The sequence below is a fragment of the Durio zibethinus genome, chromosome 21 (genome assembly GCF_047325235.1).
Source record: "Durio zibethinus cultivar Kanyao isolate XHJ-2024 chromosome 21, ASM4732523v1, whole genome shotgun sequence".
Classification (NCBI taxonomy): Eukaryota; Viridiplantae; Streptophyta; class Magnoliopsida; order Malvales; family Malvaceae; genus Durio; species Durio zibethinus.
In genome coordinates this window covers 2,862,842-2,885,806 of record NC_143182.1, presented here as the reverse complement: position 1 = coordinate 2,885,806, position 22,965 = coordinate 2,862,842, and the positions used below count along the sequence as shown (strand labels likewise).

The following is a 22,965-nucleotide window of genomic DNA, read 5'->3' as shown; positions in this document are numbered from 1 at the left end:
ATCTCTGTGGGGTCGACATAACATGTATTTTTCGAAGGATTGAAAACCAACCTTGACAAGTTTGAGGTGTGTCCTCTAAACGACAGTCTCACTGGTCATAGCCATCTCGCAGTTCTGTCAGCTGTCTCATGAAATGTCCTTGTCAATTGAAGTCTCTGATTTAAGGTTGGAAGGGAAGGCGAAAAGCATCGCGCAAATGGTTCAAAAACAATGAAATGCATCTTAATATGGAACAAAACGTGTTTCTTGCCCTCTTCACTATTTACATGAAAGATCGTTCATAGTTGTATAATTTTAACCTTGATGGTGAAATTAGAGCACCATCAACTGACAGTGAAAGTAACATAAGTATTTTTTTAATTATCAAGTGGTGAATTTTTCAAAAAGAATTATTTGATATATGATGATATAATTTTCTTATTTAATTTTTTATATTTTAAATATAACATAAAAAATATACATCACTTTATTAATTTTATTTATAAAGTTAAAAAATTACACTGAAATAGATAATTTCTCATTTTCTAATAGGGTAAGGATATTTTTTTCCTTGTTCGATTGACAGGCATTAAAACCTTGAACCGGAGAACATGTGGCATGGAACAGGAAGCCATGCTTAAAAAGAATGGCTCTCAGATAGAGTTTATGGCGAGCAAGTGTCTTAAGGTGGCGAACCATTGAACATGGGAACCCAACTTTAGCTTAATTTGGCAGCCTTTTGAGTCCCGCGCCAATGCCCCAATCAAAGATTAAAAATAAAACAAAATATCTCATGGACCCCCATTAAATACACAGACAAGAAAAAGATCTAAAGCAAAGAACTGAACGAGCAATAAATCCGATTATACTCTTTTCTGAAGAAAGCGATAAACGCAAAGCACGCTTCCAAGCACACACACAATGACCACGCCATTTGAAATGCACACCGAACCTATTCAGTTCACAAAAGAAGAGAAGCCATCCACGAAAAAGAACCCCTTCGAAAAAAACAAGAATTTACATATTTACTTCGCATTTCTTTACACAATGTAGTAGAGAAACACACCCAGAAAAAAGTACTAAAAAACTGTGAAAATGTATCCAAATTTCCACTCGGAATTTACCATTACATTCACATAAATCACGCACGGCAAAGTATTTACCAGCAACTGGGTTAGCATCTGAACATTCCAGGGCAGCAACACCAGGGAACTGTTTCAAGCAAAATTTCACTGATCTTAATAGTAATTATCGACATCCCACGTACAAGACCCAAAATCAACAGAAATATCAGCATAATCCTGTTCGAAATTGCTGTCTTCTGGTAGCCTCATTTCATCCAAAAATATTGGTACAGGGTTATTAGAATCACAGTAATCACATAAAGCCCCCGGATCTGTTAATAAATACTCATCTGATAAGTTTCTTAGTTCTTCTGGGAGTTCCTGAACAGGTTTCCACCCACTTTCTATAAGCTCCAAGGAGTCATCTTTGGACTCGGTTTGAAGTTCAGCTTCTTCATTGGACTGAAATCTGAGAACAGAAGTAGGTGAAGAGAGAGACTGAGATTCTTGGCCAGTATCATACCCGAAACTCATTTCAAGTTCAATCCCTGGTGGGGGACGTCTCATAGGAGGCTTTACAAAGTTTGTGAGAGCGTTAGGACCTTTGATTCTTATCGCAGCTCTGTCGTAAACCAAAGCAGCTTCTTCAGCAGTGTCATAAGTCCCAAGCCAAACCCTGGTTCGACTCGTAGGGTCTCTGATCTCAGCCGCCCATCTTCCCCATGGCCTTTGTCGAACCCCACGGTATTTCACTCCGTTAGATAAACATCGCTGCTGTTGTTGCTTCCTTGATCTGATATTTACAGGATTGCTCTTACTATTTGTTTGCTTGTTTTGCTTGTTTGCTACCTTGGTGAAATTGAATCTGGAACAATCTTCGATCCTGATTTCATTCACATGCCTTTTCACTCTCCGATGTCTCTCCTGTTCGGTTTCGTCGCTAGAAGAATCCGTGGCATCGCCATCGGTGACAGAAATCCTGACAATTCTAGGGGCTTTGGGTTTGGACTCCATGGAAAACCAATTGCTTGATGGCTTCACTAGCTTGTTAGTAACTGTTCTTTGCTCTGTGTATTTCACTCGGGACGAACTCGCTGGATTCATTTCCAAACTTTAACATCAAAGATGGGATTTTTTTTTGAGAGAGAGAGAGAGAAGAATCTGTAAAAGAAAGGATCTTGTCAACCTTGTTGGAGGGAATGGCGATAGAGTAGGGAGAAACAGGAGAGTTTCAGTTGCGAGGAAGAGTCAAAAAGCCAAGAATCGCTGTTTTATAAGATCCTGAATAAAATTACTTTATTAGTTTTATTTTCCTTTTTCACTTTTAATTGAAAAATAAAAAATCTTAATTGCTTGTTAAATGTGTTCAAAATTAATATAATTAATTAAGATCCATGGATAAAGTAAATTAACCGGAGATTCCGGTGACAACCGGAGATCCCAAACGACTCGCCGCATCTCCTTGTTCGTGACACGTGTCTTAACCTTCCTTCCAAGTGAGCTTGGTCATCCCTCCGATTCAGCTTGGTCCCAAGCAATAAAAACCTGACTCACGCTCAAATGGCACATTGTGCCACACGCTTCGACTGCATTGGATATTTATCCCTAACAATGACGTTTGATTTGCTGCTGAGTACTGATTAATGAACATAGCTAGTGAGATTAGTGTCTCTCGCTCAGTAGAGAAATCCATCACGGCACAGAGAGAGAGAGAGAGAGAGAAGGGCCATCTCCGTTGCACATGTATGTGGAATCATTCTATAGCCGCCACGCCAGCCGGAACTTTTGACCATTCACTTGATTAGTACGAAATTACCGATCTTAAAATGTTGATAATACGTGATATTAAAAATAAATATGAAATTAATCTGTTTACTTATTTTCAGTCCATCCAATTATAATTGCTTGGCAATCAAGCATGAAATTTCTCTTTTAAAAAGAGCTCATAATTTAGTTCAATTTAAATTTCTGCTTTCAACAAGTTTTTTTTGGTATTTTTAGATTATGATTTTTTATATTAAAACAATTTTCTTAAAAAAACAAAATCTTTACATTTTTTTTGCATTTATACTATTGTTTTCATTTATTGTCAAAATGGCAGTTGACAATGGAATAAAACAAAGATTCAGTTAATAGAATAATGAAGGTGGAATATTTTTTATTATGTTACTTTAAATAATAAGTTGGGCAAGTTTTATTTAGATTCTCATAATTCAACTTTCCATTGACTAAAGAACAGTTTTATTCCATTGACAGAAAATTAGTATTTGATTTTTTTATTATTTCGATATTGTTATTAATTAAAATGAAAGATAAAGATAGGGCTAGCGAGTTGAAGCTTGAAGGCCAAGGAATGAGACATACGTTGTACAAAGTGGTAGTTGGCAGGTAGAAAACGATAAGACATTTCCCACTCATTTGATTCTGTCACCGTTGCCCATTTACTTCACGTGACCATTACTTAATTTTCAACGCCAACAAAGTAAGGGGAAGAGGTTTTTTTGGGGGCGTGCTAATAATAACTAGGAAGAGTTTAGGCACCAATTATTCCAGCATTAATGTACGTTTAAGAATTTGTGGGAGGGATCTCCCAGAAACTCCTTTCTAAACTGGTCGGTTAATTTTGCCCAACTTCTATTAATTTCTGGTTTTGTAAGTCTTCTGATAATTTCCGAATTATCTGATTCAACCAAAATTCTACTCTACCCTTTTCTCTTAATAAGTTCACATGCAAGTTTGACACCCAAAGCTGCAGCAACTTGCGCTGACCCAACTTGAGCAAGGGCATCAACTCCATCAATCAGGTGACCATTTGAGTCTCTACAAACAACCGCAATTCCTGCTCGTTCAAAAGCTCTGTCAAAGGAAACATCACAATTCATCTTCAGAAATTTAGGGGGGCGGGGGGTTGTTGCCAAGGAATTACATTCCTTCTTTCTCTAATTGCTGGGAGTTCACAACAGTAACTCCAGTGTAATCAAGAAATTCTTGAAGAGCCAATTGCCATACTCATACTTGAGTAGGATCCTGTCTTACCTCCAAACGAAAAGAGATTTCTTGTTTTCCAAATATTCCGTATTAAGTAGCTAATCAAGCTTCTCGTATTAAAAGAACCTAAATCAGGAAAGAAAGAGACGATATTCTCCCTCCATTTTGTGAAAGCAAGTGAATCCTTCCCTCCTACGTTGGTAACTGAAGCCTGAAACTCTCCACACAGCCTCGACAAACGGGCAGAAAAAGAAAATATGCTCAAGGCCACACCTACAGCAGACAGCCTCAGAAAGAACTTTAGAAATGACATTGTAAATGAGTTAAACATCTAATCAACATTTTGCTCAATTTGTTTTTCTTGGTCCTGGCATGTCCTAAAATATAAAAGTAAAATGGTAAATGTGGACAAAATTCCTCATAAATCAATCAATTCAGCTGTTAGCGGGCTTTCTCCTTTTCTTTTTTGAGTCATTTTATTGGGCCCCGATGTCATTGTATGTTACTATTATCGATAGCTACTTTAGGTTTTCTATTTTTATTGGGCTTTCATAGCATTGTCTATTGATATTTTCGGTCATTCACGTTCGATGCTCAAGTCAAGAGTGCTGTTGAGCGTGAAAGCAGCGGAATTAACCAATACAGCGACTGTTTTCCCCCTTCATAGCGGCTGTCGTTCAGCAACTTTTTTGCTATGCAATTAGTTGCTGTTCGTTGGCCGAATTCAAATGATAACCAGACCTGTAATGCAGCATTTTAATTCGTTTTACAATCCAGGCTACCAGCGCTACAGGAGTTAGCGGCGCAGCATATAATTTCAAAGAATTTGATCAGCACCAAGCTAACTGAAAGATTAGTTCCATCATCCATGCTGAAGAAAAAAACTAACCTCAATGATAAAGACTTAATTTTAGTCCCCAGAAAACAGAACAAACAAATATATTGAACAACATTAGTTTCTGACCTTACAACAGTTTCAGACATCAAGTACAACACCTACAGCATCAGACAGCTTTATGAATAGCAAGGTATCCATCTATTCTTCACTTTGTCTATTACAGGAGCAATGACAACAAATGCAAACTTGAATTATACACAATGGGTAGTGACGAGCAATATCCTAAAAGCTTTTAACAATTATTAGACTAGCCCATGGCATACTTCTGGGTCCAGCTTCTAGCAGTTGATTCATACTTAGCCCTGTCTGTCTTGTACATATGAGCAATTTCTGGCACCAAGGGATCATCAGGGTTTGGGTCCGTCAAGAGGGAGCAGATAGAAAGCAACACCTGAAAGAGGAAACAAGCACCTTTCCCACCCTCTTAAAATACAGAAATGATTAACTAATTTAACGGAATGTACGCATTTGAACCCATCCAACCAAAAAATAAAGCCTATGAAAGGAAGAAAGAGGTTCCAAAAATGTAAAGCTGATTTAAGAGAAAATTTCCTTAGTTAAATCCCAAAAGATGGCCACAAGGTGGAAACTAGAATGATACTCAAGACTATTTTGTACCCATGTAATTTCAACCAATTACATTTTAACAGGTTGTCTTAGATGAATTCAGAAAGAAAGTCAAACGAGTCTCATCCCATATCGCAGGGTTCAGCAGTGAAAATGTACAATTTGGTGGGAAGATCCCACTTGATATTTTGTCCTGCACAACTGCTGAAAACACATCTCATCATTTGCCAATAGGATTCTCAACCTACAAATAATGCTTCATCAAGCAAGGAGCTGGGAAGAGTTTTTGATGGCCAAAATTAGAGGTCACTATTGATATATTCCCCTGCCACAAAGCTTAAAGCACAAGATGAAATTTTCGATTCAGAAGGAACTATATTGGCTAAATACCATGGCTTCAAGTTTTACAGCAGCTGAATAGCTCAAGGCCTGTCCCATGTTAAACATTCTATCTACCCATACTTCATATACACATGTTTATCTAGACTAAGTCAAACTGTTGGGCATTAGATTGTAAAAGATTGTTTAGAGTTGAAAACCTTTGATATAGTCAGGGCTGGGCTCCACTGCTCCTTTAGTATGTCAAGGCATATACTACCATTGCTGTTGATATTTGGGTGAAAAACCTTGGTTCTAAATGCAACCTGCAAGAAACAGAAGAAGAGAAGGCACAATGAAACAAAAGCAGATTGAGCAAAGTTCACTTTCATAGCTCTACTGAATGCTTTTAGTTGTCTAGGACCACAGTCAAACCTTTCCATCCCCAAAGTAAAAGAAAAGGAAAATATATATATTTTGTTGTATGAGCTGTTGTATTATTCACACTCATAAAACCACATATATGTCTGGACTCCATAATCTATAAAGCATGATTCATGATAGCCTAGCATGAAAAGTTGTAAAGGATAACTGCAGAATCAGTACAACAAAACATAAAAAACATACATCCCTTACCTTAGGTGGTTTAAAAGGATAATCAGGAGGAAAATGGATTGTTACTAGAAAGACACCTCCAGAATAAGGACTATCAGCGGGGCCCATGATTGTTGCTTGCCAATGGAACATGTCTTCAGCTACAGGACCTGTCGGCATATGGAATAGAAAGTAATATATCATGTTATAATCCCATAGCAGACAGAAAATAAACCTCTTCCTACTGTATCCAAAAATCCCATCAAGATCAAGAAAAATTCAAATTTCCAATATTCTAAGTTAATAGTACACACAAGGAACTTCAACCACATAAATAACACCTCGAACATCTTCCATCTAGACATCACCATTTGCTACCTAAAGTGTGTCCACATACAAACCCCATAGGGCTACATCCCATAACTTACAAACATGAAAATCTTGCCATTTTACTTGCTTCAACATACATAAATTTTATGGTCATTCTGAGCTAAAATACTACACATTAACCCTTCAAAAATAAAAACTGACCAAAAATTTCATGACCATGATTATTTAAAGAATAAAAAAGGATTAAGCAAACACTGGATAGCAACAAAATAAAGAATTTGTAAATTATCACAAGAGAAATTGATGCATGAGAAAACTATTACACAAAGATTGATTACGCTAAAAAGGATTATGATAGTCAATCATTTGATACCCTACAAAATAATTAGATCTAGCAGAAATTATATACTTCCTGAATTTGGAATTCTTGAACTACCAAATGCATCATTAAACATATGTCAAAACCTTCAAGCGTAGTGCCTAGATATCAGCAGTGGAAAGACATGCCATTCATAATGCCAAAAAACAAGAAACTTCAATCATACCATAATCTAAGCTATAAATCTAAAAAAAAATGCACTAAGTCAATGACCAACATAGAAGCAACGGAAGAACAATTGAAGCACCGCGTTTATATCATAACCACGTACAATCAAATGATATAAAACGTCATGACTTCATTGCTGTAATTACATAAATGTTGACTAACGAAGGTCGTATTTTTGCAGAGGAATAACCCTAGGTTTCATGCTTCATGTACTATTGCAACTCGCTTAAGCCGTCCAATCCTTCATTATCGTGGTAAAAAGTAACTCAATTGATATATGTTTTGGTTACAAAGAAATACAACAAGTCAACAGGAATCGTTTCAAGTTTTGATCTTTCACCATAAAATTATCCATAAACAAATACATGGACGGAATAAAAATAAAAGGATTACATATCTTAACAACCAGCCATACATATGAACAAAAAGGTGTAGATCAGGATTTAGAACAAAACACGGAACCGTTTTTCAAAAAAGAAATTAAAAAAAAAAATACAGGACAAACGAAGACGTTACCAGCGCTGCACGAAGTAGGAGGATCTTTCTGGAGATCCTTGAGCTCCTTCAAGATCCGCTTCGAAGCCATCGGCAGAGTCAGAGGATCGTGCCTGATCTACAGACAAACGTGAAGAGAGAGAAAACAAAAACAAGGAAGAATTCTAGAGTGAGAAAATGAGGGCTGGACGGTGAAGAAATAAGATTAAACAAATAAAATAAAAGGATAAATAATTAATTTGGAGTTAAGACAAAAATTTGCGGTAAATTTTTTGCTTTTTAATTACCGGGAAATCTTAATCAGGATGAGAGATGTGGGTCCCCGTTTGAAAACTACAAACGAACGAACGGCTGTGGTTGGATATGGATGGCTCTATTTCTGATTGGTCCCTAAGTGGAACCCACTTGGAATTTTTGGAGCCGGGTTCGGAGGCGGGTTCTGAAATGGTTTAGAGTTATCTTTAATCCGTGATGGCAATGGGTCCGAGTTCTGGTGCCCGGATTTTGTAATTTTGCATGTGCCAATTGAATTGAGTACTTTGCATTTTGAGACAATCATACTAACAACTGATTCCATAATTTTCCCGGATTTGAAAGATCGTATTCAGTTATGATCTAATATTAGGTGATTTTCTCTAATATTATAAATTAATTAAAAAGAATATGATCTTTCAAATCGTTATAGTCTCCCCCCTACTTGAATTAGAATCTCATTATTCAATGAAACCAACCCAAATTAAATAGTACCACAATTAATTACCATTCATTGAACCAAAAAGGAGAGTCTAAACGTATTGCTAATTACTTAGATCATAAGAAGATACAGAGAAGTCAATACTAATTAAGACATGATTTCAAGTTTGGTAGCACTCCAACCTCGCTATTTAACGATAATCGTCGAGGTAAGATAAGTCTTGGGCCTATAATTTGGCTATTTGATATCGACGTGTTTCCCATTACAAATCTGTATGCATTTTTCGATTGTGGTGGTGGTCCTTCACAACTATTTGGATCAACGCACGGGTTTTTGGTCGAGCATCGGAGTCCCATTCCCCCCCCCCCCCCCTCCCACCCTTTTTGTTTTTTTTTTTTAAATGTTGCGTGGCTATTCTAATCAAGCCAACATGCTGGGAAGGTGTGTAAATGGCGTCAAATTACGATTTACAAGTGACAGTGAAGCTTTAACTTACATCGACAGTAAATCGACAACACCCCTCCTCTGAAACATTTTTTTTTTAAATTAAATATTGTAAAGAAGCGGAGAGTCCATTCCAATTGAAATTTTAATAATGTAGTAATGTGCTAGTCTCTACTATTAGTATAATTTTGAATAAAAATATTTAACTACAAAGACCCTTTTATTTATTTTTAAAGTATATTAGGGTAGTATTCAGATTTCGGACAATGCAAAGACACCAAACATTCCAGTTGTACCAGACATGCATGGTTGTATAGCTGAAGATTTGTTGGTTTTTCATCAGGTGGACAGAAAAGTAGCTTCTACTAACCGCAAAAGGGAAGAGGGGGGGAGGGGGGCAGATTCGATCGGTGGCGTCGGTATAAAGAGTAATTTAGGAGTGTCCCCGCCTTGTGCGTCGGTGGAATTCTTGAAAACAACAAGTTAGTGGATAATGGCAGGGACGGTCCTGCCCCAACTGGAAGAACATGCGCTCCCACCCAACCCTACCCCGCACCCTTGGACACACACCCTTTACACCACTACAACCCCTTTCTGTAGACAACTGCTTTGAAGTTCAATGACAAAAGAAAAATAAAAACAATCCAAAGGAGGGAAATCATCAAATTTTTAACGAAGTCATTTCTTTGGGTTATAGGACTAGGATTCTGGGAACATAGATAGTAACTGTCAGGGACGCATGTACATAGCAGCCGGAGGGGCAGCTGCCCCCTGAATTCTTAAATTTTTTTAGATTTATTGAAAAAAAATCTCAAAAGTTTTGAAAATTTAAAATTTTACCTCAACTAAAAATATTTTTATCAAATTTACCTCTACTAAATTAAGGGTTATACAAAAACATATTTTTTTATTTATCTAGTAATTGAATATTGATTCTTTGGCTGCCAAAGAATTTTGTTAAAATATATATAAGTTTGTAACAAAAAAAAGTAAATTACTTTTAATGAGTTTGAAATTATTAAATTTTAAATTTATCTTCATAATTTATTTAAATTGATGTGAGGTAATCTTATAAGAGTAGTGAAACTTAAAGTTTGTACAACTTAAATGATTTTAACCATTTATTTAGCGCAAAAAAAGTAATATATAAAGTGTGAAGTAATAAAATTTTTAAAAAATCATTTAGATTTATATCTTCATTGTTCTTTTCATTGTATGTAAGAAAATAGGCACATTTATTCTTCAAATTATAACAAATAAGAAATACAATATGTTTGTTTAATTAAAATAAATGATAAAATTAAACATATTAAAAGTGAATAATAAAATTAGATATGTTAACTTTTATATTATTCTTTCACATATTATATCTATCTTTAAAAATTTTACAAATAAAATTTTATTAAATTAATATATGTGTTTCTACATTGAAAGTTAATTTATCTAAATAATGTTTCGACTATATTTGTTAATAATCATATAATTAATTTTAACTAAGAAAAATTATTTTTATGATAAAATTTTTTTTGTACATAAAAAATATATTATAAACCTTGATTTTATTTATAATTTTTTATATTAATTTTTATTTAAATAAAAATTAATTTAATTTAAAATATTCGTCCCTACTAACCATAACTCTTGGATCCGACTTTGGTAACTATTATTCATTAAATCAAATACTATAATATACATAGTAATCCAAATTATTGGCTGTGTGCTGCCAATCATTGTTCAATAATTATGTTAAATTTAACATTATTACTATTGCATAAAATGTATGGCAAATAGAGGGCAACCAATTGAACCTGCCCTGAATTATTTATGGAACTTACAACTCATCCTTGAAAAGAACTTTCAATATATATTGAAACTAATTTTCAGTCACAATAATTGGTAGTTTATTACATGACAAACATAAAATTCACATGGATTTCCTTACAAAACAATTATCTAATTTCCTGCTCACTTACGCTTTGATTCACGGCATGTTTTGAGATACTGTTCAATTCATTGCGTTGCTGAGACCAAAATTACAGCTGCGTATAGCTGAAAAAGGAAACAAGTAGCGGACAAAAGTAGAAAGAGTTCCGGCCATGTCAGCATGTAAGACGCCGCGCGTGAATCTCGCGAGCTGAATCCCCGCCACCCATACCCAAACCCCTTCTTTCCATAAGAGACAAGCCTCCCTTCTTCTTCTTACCCATCTCTTTTAGTCTTAACTTTTTCTCTTTCTCTCCTCGCAATTTTAGCTCCTTCTCTCGTCTCCCCTGCCCTCATTTCCAATGACTTTGTCTTCCTGATCCGATTCTTTGCGTTCCCGCTTTACCATCACCACCATCATCAAGAATTCCCCTTTGATCACAAAGCTCATCAGATCTCTGTATCAATTGTTCATCCATCGCTTCGATATTGCAACCTTGTTGGATAAGGTTCGTGTTTCTCTACAATTCCCACGCCTTGAATTTACTTCACATTCATGGTTCTTTAGACTCTTCACCTTTTTCCTTCTTTCTTATTGGTTGCTCTTCTTTTCAATTTTAACAGCCATTAAATTGTCTCTTAAAATGGCAGATATATCTTAATGCGCGATTCTCCAACATCAAAGCTTCTTTAATCATAATTGATTTTTGTTCCTTGAATTCGGCCAATTTATCCCAAATTTACATGCACGTACATATTTTCTTTCACTCAATCGCTAAAGGAAGCTCCTTTCTTTCTTCATTCCCTGATTCCAATTTTCTTTTTTATCTAGGTTATCATAATTCTATATCCGAGAAATGTCTGAGCCTCCATTGAAACCGGTTCTGCAAAAGCCACCTGGATACAAAGACCCAAACTCCCCGGCCGCCCAGCCTGGGTTTAGACCCCCGCCACGAAAACCGGTTCTCCCACCTTCTTTCCATCCCAAGAAAAAAAAGAGTAGCTGTTGTCGTGTTTGTTGTTGCTGTTTCTGCATCTTCTTTTTGATCCTGCTTCTCCTCATCGTCGTTTGCGGCACTGTTTTCTACTTTTGGTTCGACCCGAAATTGCCCGGTTTTCATGTCCAATCATTCCGGGTCTCCCGCTTTAACGTTACCCAAAAACCTGATGGAACCTACCTCGACGCCACAACGACGATAAGAATCGAAGTGAAGAACCCAAACGGAAAGATGACGTATTATTACGGCAACACGGAGGTTGACGTCAGCGTTGGGGAGGGTGAGGATGAGACTGAATTGGGAACGACACAGGTGCCCAAGTTCAGTCTGGGGAAACAGAAGTCGACGAGTTTGAAAGTGGAAACAAAGGTGAGTAACAAGCTGGTGGCTGATGGGATTGGGAATAGGCTTCAGACTCGGTACCGAAGCAAGACTTTACCGGTGAATGTGGAAGCTCGGACGAAAGTTGGATTGGGCGTGGCAGGGTTGAAGATTGGTATGGTGGGGGTTACTGTTAAGTGTGATGGAATCACCATGAAACAGCTTGACGGTGGTGATATGCCTAAATGCGACATCAACATGTTAAAATGGTAAGACAACGTTAAACTTTTCATTGTTTTAATTCAATTGAAACAAATATTTTATTTTTCATTTCTTACGTAGCACAGTAGAACTTGAACAGTTTGATAAAATGACATACTTGTTAGAATTTGTAGTGGATGATTGTCTTTTAGTTAAAGTTTAAATAAACCAAATTAAAGTATGCATTATGCCTAACGGTCTAGGAGAAATTTAGTGGCTGAAAATGTTGAAATTTTGTTTTCATATGACTTTTACACATTGAGTGACATGAGTTTAAGAAAAAAAATGTTCAAGTAATCCATCCCAATTAATTAGTTTAATGGTATTAATAAAATTTAATCATGCTAAATAACGAAGAAATAAAAAAAAAAGATAAAATTTAAAATTTAATTCAATTTATTTATATAATTATAATTAATATTTAATGAATATAATATTTTAATTTTAATCTATGATTTTTTCATTAAAAAAAATTATGAATGCTAGAATTTACCGGTGTAAGGGACTATTTTCTGGCAGTGAGAATCAAGTCAATAATATGGCATTTTTCTCAATGCATTTGGATCGTGAAATATGAGTAATGCCACTTACTTTTCTCATTGATGAGCTTCCTGTTTGATGGAGATCTTTGCTTTGGTTGTAGGCTCAATATTCATTGATACCGATCACATGCATGAAAGTTCAAGGTAGAAAAAGAAAAGACTGATCGATGAGGCAATTCTTCAACATTTTTATCTACATTGGATTTTAGCTAGTTTTATCTTCTTTTTTTTCTTTTTTTTCCTTATATAATTACAATAGTTATTTTATTACTACATTTGTTCATACATTATACTTGTGGAAAATGAAAGGGGAGATCCAACACCAAAGAGCATATCACAAATAGCCTACCGTGCGTCCATGTCTGAACTCTGGCTTCTTGTGATGTAACGGGGGTACATAGGTCATTTTTATTAATGGGGTTGAATTTAATTATTTGTGTATTTTGGATTTTTTTTTCTTCTTCTTTTTATTTGTTTTTAGATTAAAACTTTTTTTTTGGGGGGGGGGGTTAAAGTGGGGTTGGATTTGGTCTAGGATTCCTCGTCGACCTGACCAATTGGCATTTACCTTAGTGGGAAAAACATTAATTAAATATGAATAAATTAAGGTTAAACCTTTTGGAAAATAAGGTGTCAGATTGAGGTGAAAGTGGGGAGACAATATTATAGGGGGGATACGGGGTTAGACTATGGCTGCCTTGAAAAGTAAGGATAAGCATTGAAAGAGATTTTGTATCTGCTTTCTACCGAAAGATTGCAATTTTCTTTAAATTAATCAATTACCCGTATCTCCACTACGCATTAAGAATCTTCTCCTTTTTTTGCATTCAAAATGACCGCTTGGAGTGGAAAGAATAGAACATAAAATTAGCCTTAATTTTGTTGTGAAATATTTATTTTTTAATTATTAAAATTAATAATTTAATATTCCATCGAACTGTTAATTGAATATAAAATATTTTATTAAAATTATTACTACTATAACTACTTCATTTGAAGTTGTTTTCTTCATTTACGTCTTTAGAGAAGTAATTAGTTCGAAAACCTATTGAAGCTCTATTAGATAGGTCCGGATTCCTTTTATTATTTTTAGATTAAATTTTTTAATTTAATATAACTTTAATCATTATTCATAAGTGTCATTTTCATAATTCATCAAGTGGATTTTACATATATAAATATATTAATGAATATATAAAAATAATAGATAAAGACCACAACCATTGATGGATACACTTGAGATTCGAGGGAAAAACAAAGATTAAAGGTTTCTTCTAACAAGCAACAACAAAATTACAAAACCAAAACTAAATATTCAATCTAAAGGAGAAGAACATATATACCCAATAATTTGATGATGAATTGATGATCATGATTTGGTGTGAAAATCAAAAGTTTGATGATTTGATTGTATAACTGCCATAGAGTGAAAGAGTATAATTAAAAAAAAAAAAAGGGAAGGGTTGATTACTTGATTATTATTATTTTGCAATGTTTAAATATTAATTATTTACAAAAAAGAAAAAGCATTGTGCATTTGGCACGAGATTTATATGTGAAATCCAGGGTAACGGCTAAAGGTTTTTAAATTCAACACCCAACCCAAGTTAAAAGGCAAGCCCGTTTTCATGTAACAAAGGCATGGATAGAGGGCAAAACAGCCCAACCAGCGACTTGAATTTGGTTTGGGACATGGACTCAAAGCCTCAAACCCCAAGAGCCACAAGTTAGATGGAGGCAAAACCCTGGAGGTGTACTCAAGCGAGAGAAGGTGGGAAACAAAGCAGAACACAAGTTAGTACTTGCCTTAATCATCAGCAGCAGTTGGGTGTTTTGTACGCTGCGTCTGCTGCAAACCTAGTTGGCAAAGATGGAATACGTAAGCCCCGAAGGACTCCGCTTGGACGGTCGCCGTCCCATGGAAGTATGTACCTTTCTTTTCTCTTCTAATTTATTGCCTTTTTATTTATTTTATTTTTCTCCACATTTTTTCGTCTTCTAAATTTCATTTATCTCATTCTTTGATTTTCTCCTTCTCAGATGAGACAACTTCGTGCGGAGATTGGTACCGTGGCCAAAGCTGATGGGTATGCGCCACCGTCCTTACTCGCTTTAGCAAACACTATATCTTTTTCTTTTTGGTACTACTAACATTATATCTAAAATTGTGAGCCTTTTTTTTTTTTTTAATATTCAGTTCTGCTGTTTTTGAGATGGGCAACACCAAAGTCATTGCAGCAGTGTATGGCCCTAGAGAGGTAACCCTTTAATTTCATTGTGTCCGTACACGCCTTCACCTGCTTTTTTTTTTTTGTTTTTCTGGGTACAAAGAAGGTCAAGACCTAAGGGTGAATTGAGGAAGGGAATCTGGGGACCCAACCCCAGTCTTGTTGGAATGGGTGAACCGTTTGGGCACACCTTCACTTTATTACACATTTATATGGCTGTTCTTAGTTCTTTTATGTGTTTATATTAAGCTTGTCACTCATAAAACATTGATTCGGATTTTTTGTGTTTTGAATTTGATCATCTATTTTGATTAGATGTTGGTTTGTTGCATTGATGATAAATTTAGTCTGTGTTTTCCAGGTGCAAAATAGGAGCCAACAAATTAGTGACCAGGCATTGGTAATGTTCTTTAAGTCGCATATCTAATTGTTTTAGTTGTGAATTAAAAGTTATTGGTATTTATATATGTGATGGATATCAGGTGCGCTGTGAGTACAGTATGGCTAATTTTAGTACCGGAGATCGCCTGAGAAAACCTAAGGGTGACAGGTGATCTGTTTTCCCTTCTATTAATTCTTAGAATGATGTTATACCATGATATGCGTTTTTTGTGGTGATAGATTATAATACCCTTTGAGGATTCTCTGCTTCACTAAAACACAAAGTATTTTCTAATTCAATAGAAGAAATGTAGAATCTGATTTCTTTGTGGAACATCAAGAACCTTACATGAATCCAATGTCGCTATACTTTGGATTAAGTAAATATGATGGTTTGGTGTTTTTAAAGACCTTCTCTTTTGGTAGTTTGTCCTTCAAAGTTCAAACTTCAAACATAATCTCATTACACAATTAATAAAAATTACAAAAGGATTTATGCATGACCAAATTGACCGATATTAGGTTTATGAAGAATAATTATATGCTTTTTGATATGAATCTTTTCTTTCTAAACTTAGGCGGTCAACAGAGATATCTCTTGTCATCCGCCAAACAATGGAAGCATGCATATTGACTCATCTAATGCCTCGTTCTCAGGTTTGAATTAAATTCCAATGATATAACCCAAACTGGCATATATTTTCTGTTTTTCTGAAGCATTTTTCAATTGATTTTTTAATCAGATAGATATATTTGTTCAAGTTCTTCAAGCCGATGGAGGTAACTTGAAACTTCTCCAAACTTCTAGATGATCAATAGCTTTCTTTACGTTTTCATTTTATGCAAATACAACTTTATGCTCCACTCTGACCACTGACATCTGTTTTTATGGCATGAATCTACATTGTGTTCGTCTTTGATTTTTTTTTTTTTACATGAATTACTCTTCACTCTCTTAGTCTCTTTCCTCAATTTGGATGTAGATTCTGTTACTTGTTTACTGTATTATAAAAGAAAAAAAGATGCATAAGCAGACTAAATTCGTGTGCAGGAACTAGATCTGCATGTATCAATGCTGCGACTTTAGCCCTTGCAGATGCTGGGATCCCAATGCGTGATATTGTCACTTCCTGCAGTGCTGGGTATCTAAATAGCACCCCTCTGCTTGGTGAATTCTTCTTCTTCTTTTAACTTTTCTCTTTTTATTCCTTTGAACAATTAAATTGATATTTATTGTATGTATATATACAGATTTGAACTACATTGAAGATAGTGCGGGAGGCCCTGATGTCACTGTAGCGATCTTGCCTAAGTTGGACAAAGTGACTCTTCTTCAGGTTCTCTATGACTCAGTTTTCTCATTCACATTTTTAGGCTTTTAATTCTAAAGATATTTTGAGCTACTTTTATTCTGCTTCTTTGGCGATAATAGTTGTTGATCTTGCAATATGGTTTGTGTTTCTGTAAACATGGTAATGGGATCTAACAACCACAGCATGTGCTTTTCTATACATACAATATATAGAGCTCTCTCTTTGCCTATCTTATCCTTTTTTCCTTTACTGTAACACATCCTCTGATTTACGTGAGACTATTTACTGGCTAAAATGATATGTAATAAACTTATAATGTTGTTTGATTCTCAAAAAGTAGTTGAGAAGGTTTACACTTAGAGATTCATTTTTATATTGCATAAATACAGATGGATGCTAAGTTACCTGTGGATATCTTCGAAAATGTCATGGGACTTGCGATTGAAGGCTGCAAGGCTGTATCAAACTACATTAAAGAAGTAAGGACACTTGGTTTGCCTTCTTTATCTGCCAAGTTCTCCATTTCTTTTGAAATTACCTGAAACTTTCTTGCCATGGTTTGTCCAATAACCATGCCTAGCTAGTGAGTAGCGACATATATGCAGTTCCTTCTCTGGTTTCAGATATGTTTATCATTTTAAGAATTTATTGCTTTGCTTGGCAGGTATTATTAGGGAATACCAAGCAACTGGAGTATCGCCGGGGTTTATAGTTTATAAGCTGTGTAAGAAAAAATTCACTGATTGTTTACTTATCTAATGAAAGATTGACAAAATATACTTACATAGCATTGTGCTAAATCTCTATTTCAACTCTTGATCTTTTATAGACCATTATTTATTTCTGTTTGTTGGACTTGGTTATAATTTTATTTTCTTAAAAAGGCTTTTATCTGCCATTGTGCCAGTGGATGAAAGGAATGCCCTTTCATCTGCCACTCATCTTGTTATTAGGAAGCAATTCTCTCGTAGACAACCCTTCTTAATATCTGTTATCAGGAGGTGTGTTGTTTAATTAAAAAGTAAAAAAAAATTGCATTAGATATTGGTAGTGTTGTGTAAAGCTACTACTAAAGTAACTTGTTATTCCAAAGAATTGTAAAAGGTTTTTAAACAAAATATAACTCTTTATAAAGCGCCTTCCTTCACCGTTAACCACCCATTATCTTTTACTTGAAACTGCAAAGGACATGAACAATGCTCGACTTGAACTTCATCTTCAGATATAATCCAAGCATCGTGTTGTGGTAACACCGGACGGTCTTTGTTGATTCATACATTAGTGGTCAGTGCCAAAAATTCTATCAACTAATGAATAGATGTTTTGTCCAACATTCATGTATAATAAAATTTTGACTTTTTTTAATAAATATCTGATTCCAATGAAAAAGTTTAGCAGCCATTCTGAAAAAAAAAAAAAAAAAAAATGACCGTAGGCTTTAGTCTTTATTCTTGTTTCAAGGTTTCTCATCTTGTTGGCATGAGAATTTATTGGTCCTACTGACTTGCACTCAGTTCAATGTTAATTCAATGTTAATAATAAGCATGCTGTGAAGTAACATTGAACTATTCCTACAAGTGCTAATACTAAAACTTCATACACTTGGATTGGTACATCGTCTGAAAATTTGTTTGTACCATTTCATCAAAACCCACTGCTCTGGAGATCAAAATGTTCGCTACAGAAAGTTGATGGTGCAACTGAGAGTTCCAACCGCCCTGTCCATTCCTCACCTGGTTTCAAGGTCACAGGCTTCTCGATTGCTGCTCCATCAACGCATACCATCTGTTTATACTCATCATCTCCAAAATCTACCATTGATTTCGATTTCTTCTCCCATGGATTCCATACCACTGTGTACAAGAGAATATTGTAAACAAAAAAAGGATGAAAAATTACTTGTTTGTAAAATCATCACTGCAAAGCAAACTTATCTAGTCAAGTGACACTTCTCATATCAAACACTCGTACCCCAACAATCTTTCTCCTTCAATGTATGGGAAACCTAAACATCCTGTTTACAAGATTATTTCCTCAGAAGTACTTGAGCTTACCAACATCAGGTAGTCCCTCCTTTCTGATAACATATGTCCGTTTCTTTTCGTGATCAAGTACAGCAGTTACATTTGGAGTACTGAGATAAACTCGATCCACCTGTCAGACCATTTGAAGAACATTTAAATTATTGTTCTTTTAGCCAAGATAAAAATGCTACAAATAAATCTCATGTTGCTGCATTCTTGCAAGACAAATAACTTGAAGCATAATAGATTGATGTTATTTCAAGGCCAACATGAACGAAGTCCTACTGCCAGAGTTGCTATCTCAAAATCATAAAGTTATTATTTCCCTCACTCGATGAAGTTGCCTCTTTTTCAACAGTTTTACATATTGTGAGACTTCAAAGTAATAATAAAACTCATGTACCTCAGATTCAAAAGTTATAGCATCTCCTTGCTCTGTAAATCGCTCTTTTTGGCAAAGGTTGTCTAGGTAGTCAAGCGTCTCCAGCCCTTCTATCCTCACTTCACTGTGGAAACAGTTCATGTTCATGTCAAGCCCAGAAAGGAGATCCAGAGTTATTCATTGCAACCAAAAAGACATAATTTGATAGATCCTCTGAAAATTTTTCATTTTGAACAAACCTTACTTTTCTCAACCAAGATTGGTTCTTGCTTCTACCCCAACCAGTATGGCTTGATTCTACTGTTTCTAGAACATAGTTGGGTGTTCTCATACAGAAATTTGGTTGGCCATCAATGAAAACTGTGGCATCCAATATTTGACATTTCAAATAAAGCATGTTTTCCACAGAGGAGGCAAAAGCTTCTAACTTGCTAATTAAGGCAGAACTCATAAGAGAAATTCTATTCAACCTCACTACTCTCCTTTTGGCCCCTTTTCCATTCAGGGTTCGCATATAAAATAATATAATATCAAAAGGGGAAACTTTTAAATTTCAGTAAATAATACTCTGTACCTTATGTCAGAAACTGACAAATATGTATGATACGCAAAAGAGAAACTAAATGGCTTCCCATTGACATTCCTAATTCGTGATAGTAATGTCAGACTTCCATCTGCTGCAAGCGACACTCTCAAGCGAAACTCAAAACTGAGAGGGGAAAAGAAAAGTCTGTTAGCAACATATAGACGATAAGTTTAATTATAAAAGTCACAGCAATTGATGCAGTTGTGGATGACTTGATAAGAGCTTAGCATGCTTCTTAGCTTCAATTGTGGAAATAAAACCTCATTCATGCACACTAATAAAACTAAATATACTTCTTTTTTCTTATAGTTGATATTAGGTTAGAACAAATCGCTAATCTAAAATTAAGTTCTTCTTGGTAGAAAAGAGAGTTGTTACAACTTCTAAGTATCATCCTTCTAATACCATTACATACTTGTATTTCATTAAAATCAATAAAGGATGTAAGCAACCAAGTTCAAACCTATGGGGCCAGCACTTGAGATCTTCTTCAGATGGTTTAAGCAACAGGTCGACGAATGATTTGCCATGGGAATCATTTGGACTTATAGGTGGAGGGTTTTCATCAATTGTCCAAATCTTGTTCCTAGCAAATCCATGTTGCTCGAGTGACCCGCAGTTACCAAACTTAACAAGCATTGAATAAATCCATAAGCAGCTGTAGACAAGACTATATAATTACATTTACAAAATCACAGAAAAGGACTACCTGAGGGAAACAAATAGGGATTCCTCCTCGCACTGCTTTTGGGGGCTTAAAAATGGCCTAACATTCGTGATAAAGAAAATAAATCAGTATTCAGAATCTACCACGACAAATTGGTTTAACTTATGAATCTATACTCATAACTCCAGGCCACCTCTTGGATAACTTATATAGAAATTAAACGTCCTTTAAGGGATCATATGAATTAACACAACCCTGAAATGCTGAATAAACCTTCAGCTGTATTGGTGAATTAAAAATATGGCAATTTTCTTTTTACATACGCTATATTGAACTTTAGCTAAAAAATCAAGCCGTCTATATTTAAAAGGAAAAGAAAAAGAAAAATATGAATTTGCTACCTTACTACTAGTGAACAGAAGTTCTTCCCCATGCTCGTTCCTCCATGAAGTGACCTGTCCTCCATGTAAGCTAACCTATAACATTAAAAGACAAAAGTAACACAAAACTAACCTGAAATCCTTCAATTATTCTGTAATTCCCTCTAATACACTAATGGAAATAGAACACCATTCATTTATCTGATATAGTTACAAGATGTCCTGTCATGGTCCAATTTATAATTGATTTTCATCTTTTCAATAAAAGCAACTAGAAAAAAGAGGGAAAGAACGGATCAGAAATCTCACCCTTGCTGAAGCCCCTCGAGGGTTCCGAAGCACAACCTTATCGATCCCATTCCAATCCTTTGTAATCTCAGTTGCTGCCCTATAATCGCATACTGCTGCAGAATGCCCCATTTTGGAAACGAAGCCAAAACTCCCTTTTTGTAACTGTAGAGTTCTAGAATTCTTAAAAGCACCGAAATACCGACAACAATGAATGGAAAGACAGTAATCAGGCTGAGAAGTTCATTAGCACCTATTTCTTGTGACAAACCTCTAATCTCGTGAACTTAAAAGCAAAAACTCAACTACCAACTCAAAATTCCTCGTCTCTGTTGACAACTATGTTTCAGATCTAGGGAGCCTTAATTTGCCCAAACTACTGCTACTAAAAGAGTGCTATTGAAACCCTAAAGACCAAAGACAAGAACACAAAAAGGTGGAACATCTGGAAACTTTATACACCTACACCTAACACCCCCATATTCATAAAACTTGTCATTTACATAGCAGAAGAAGACAATCTTAGTAAGTTCCAGTAAGGATAAAAACATAAATGTACACACTCAAAAGCTTATTACTAGAAACTTTTCCCTCAAGTTTCAATTTTTTTTTCACAAAAACAATAAAACCCAATCCTTTGATAAAGGATTTAAGTCTCCAGAAATCATCAGAGGATGAAATTTATACAAGTAAGAAGAAATTCTCTTCCTGACTATAAGTATATTTTTGTATAACTTTCAAGTTCCAACAGAACCGACTTGGGAAATCAGAAACTATAGAATAAATAATCTTTTGAAAAAGTAGAAGAATCTAATCTTCAGTACTTTGCTAAGACAGTTTAGCTTAAACTGCAAAGTTGAAATCCAAGGATCAAAGCAATGTTCATTTGCATGGAAAGAATGGACATGTTAAAATAACCCATTTCCAGATTGATTTAAATATGAGTAAAACTAAAATTTGAAGGAACGAAAAGCTAAACCCTGAAACATTGAGTAAGAGGCAAGGTAATGAAAAAAAATATTGTAAAGAAAGGTAAGGGGCCAGGGGGTGGCTGTTGCAGGGATCTAGGACATCGAGATACGAGAACAACATGTCCTTTGAACGAAACGGTCAATACCCAAGATTTGAATTATGAGAATTTTTCAGATTATATGACAAATCAATTTTTTAAACATTGCTCTTAAGTATTATATTATCTTTAATAGTATCTTACCTAAGAAAGGGAAGAGAAAGAGAGGCATTCTTTTCAAGTTTTGACATCATCACTTTAACAAACAAAGACTTCCTTTTTTTGAGTCAAAATCTGAGGGCTGCTAAAAAAGTTTTATGCATTCATGATATCAATTTTTTTTTTCAAATATATACAAAAATAAATCTATGCACATATATTTTGTGATCCGAATGAATTTTGATAAAGACGCTTTAAACGTCTGCAGAAACTTGTGGAAAGCCAATAAAGTTTCAATTTTAGAAAATATTTTTTTAATTTATTCGACCATCTATTTAAATTTAGATTAATGTCGTGAATATTATTTAAATTATAATTACATATTTAATATAATATTTAAATTTTAAAATTTTTTAATATAACACTTAAATTATAAATTTATAATTAATTTGATAATTTTAATATAATTAATTTTAAATGATAATATGATATGAACATATATTTTTTAAATGTTATACTAAAATTTTTAAAAATTTAAATATTATATTAGATATGTCATTATAATTAATAATCATTTATAACATT

General features: G+C 34.8%; 5 protein-coding genes across 7 annotated transcripts; 2 read left to right on the top strand and 3 right to left on the bottom strand.

Annotated features, from left to right (window-relative positions):
• Nucleotides 1–978: 978 nt before the first annotated feature.
• CRF6 (cytokinin response factor 6) lies at nt 979–2,333 on the bottom strand. Its single transcript, XM_022903842.2, has one exon. The coding sequence runs from the start codon at nt 2,145–2,147 to the stop codon at nt 1,218–1,220; it is 930 nt and encodes a 309-aa protein (XP_022759577.2). The 5' UTR covers nt 2,148–2,333; the 3' UTR covers nt 979–1,217.
• A 2,606-nt stretch (nt 2,334–4,939) lies between these two features.
• Nucleotides 4,940–7,981, bottom strand: LOC111304809 (ubiquitin-conjugating enzyme E2 28). Its single transcript, XM_022901766.2, has 4 exons — nt 7,802–7,981; nt 6,451–6,578; nt 6,036–6,140; nt 4,940–5,320 (listed from the first exon to the last, which is right to left on the bottom strand). Exons 1-4 carry the CDS (start codon nt 7,869–7,871, stop codon nt 5,177–5,179), a joined length of 447 nt encoding a protein of 148 aa, XP_022757501.1. The 5' UTR covers nt 7,872–7,981; the 3' UTR covers nt 4,940–5,176.
• A 3,029-nt stretch (nt 7,982–11,010) lies between these two features.
• On the top strand, nt 11,011–13,420 carry LOC111305954 (uncharacterized). Of its 2 annotated transcripts, XM_022903840.2 has the most exons (3): nt 11,011–11,350; nt 11,674–12,429; nt 13,065–13,420. In XM_022903840.2, the coding sequence occupies exons 2-3, from the start codon at nt 11,699–11,701 to the stop codon at nt 13,078–13,080; spliced, it is 747 nt and encodes a 248-aa protein (XP_022759575.2). In that variant the 5' UTR covers nt 11,011–11,350; nt 11,674–11,698; the 3' UTR covers nt 13,081–13,420. The 2 variants fall into 2 exon arrangements, with proteins under 2 accessions (XP_022759575.2, XP_089606980.1); XM_089750854.1 differs by lacking the exon at nt 13,065–13,420 and having other exon boundaries at nt 11,214–11,350; nt 11,674–12,433.
• Nucleotides 13,421–14,678: 1,258 nt separating this feature from the next.
• Nucleotides 14,679–17,733, top strand: RRP41 (3'-5'-exoribonuclease family protein). Its single transcript, XM_022901765.2, has 11 exons — nt 14,679–14,887; nt 15,004–15,050; nt 15,161–15,221; nt 15,553–15,591; nt 15,674–15,741; nt 16,151–16,229; nt 16,316–16,352; nt 16,624–16,740; nt 16,824–16,909; nt 17,275–17,364; nt 17,550–17,733. The coding sequence occupies exons 1-11, from the start codon at nt 14,834–14,836 to the stop codon at nt 17,595–17,597; spliced, it is 726 nt and encodes a 241-aa protein (XP_022757500.2). The 5' UTR covers nt 14,679–14,833; the 3' UTR covers nt 17,598–17,733.
• Nucleotides 17,734–18,209: 476 nt separating this feature from the next.
• On the bottom strand, nt 18,210–22,510 carry LOC111304807 (putative glucose-6-phosphate 1-epimerase). 2 transcript variants are annotated; one of them, XM_022901764.2, is made up of 8 exons: nt 21,234–22,510; nt 20,946–21,020; nt 20,587–20,643; nt 20,341–20,504; nt 19,866–20,000; nt 19,313–19,415; nt 18,940–19,039; nt 18,210–18,738 (listed from the first exon to the last, which is right to left on the bottom strand). In XM_022901764.2, the coding sequence occupies exons 1-8, from the start codon at nt 21,342–21,344 to the stop codon at nt 18,530–18,532; spliced, it is 954 nt and encodes a 317-aa protein (XP_022757499.2). In that variant the 5' UTR covers nt 21,345–22,510; the 3' UTR covers nt 18,210–18,529. The 2 variants fall into 2 exon arrangements, 1 of the variants encoding a protein (XP_022757499.2); XR_016331546.1 differs by having other exon boundaries at nt 18,599–18,738; nt 18,857–19,039; nt 21,234–22,293.
• Between the last annotated feature and the right edge of the window lie 455 nt (nt 22,511–22,965).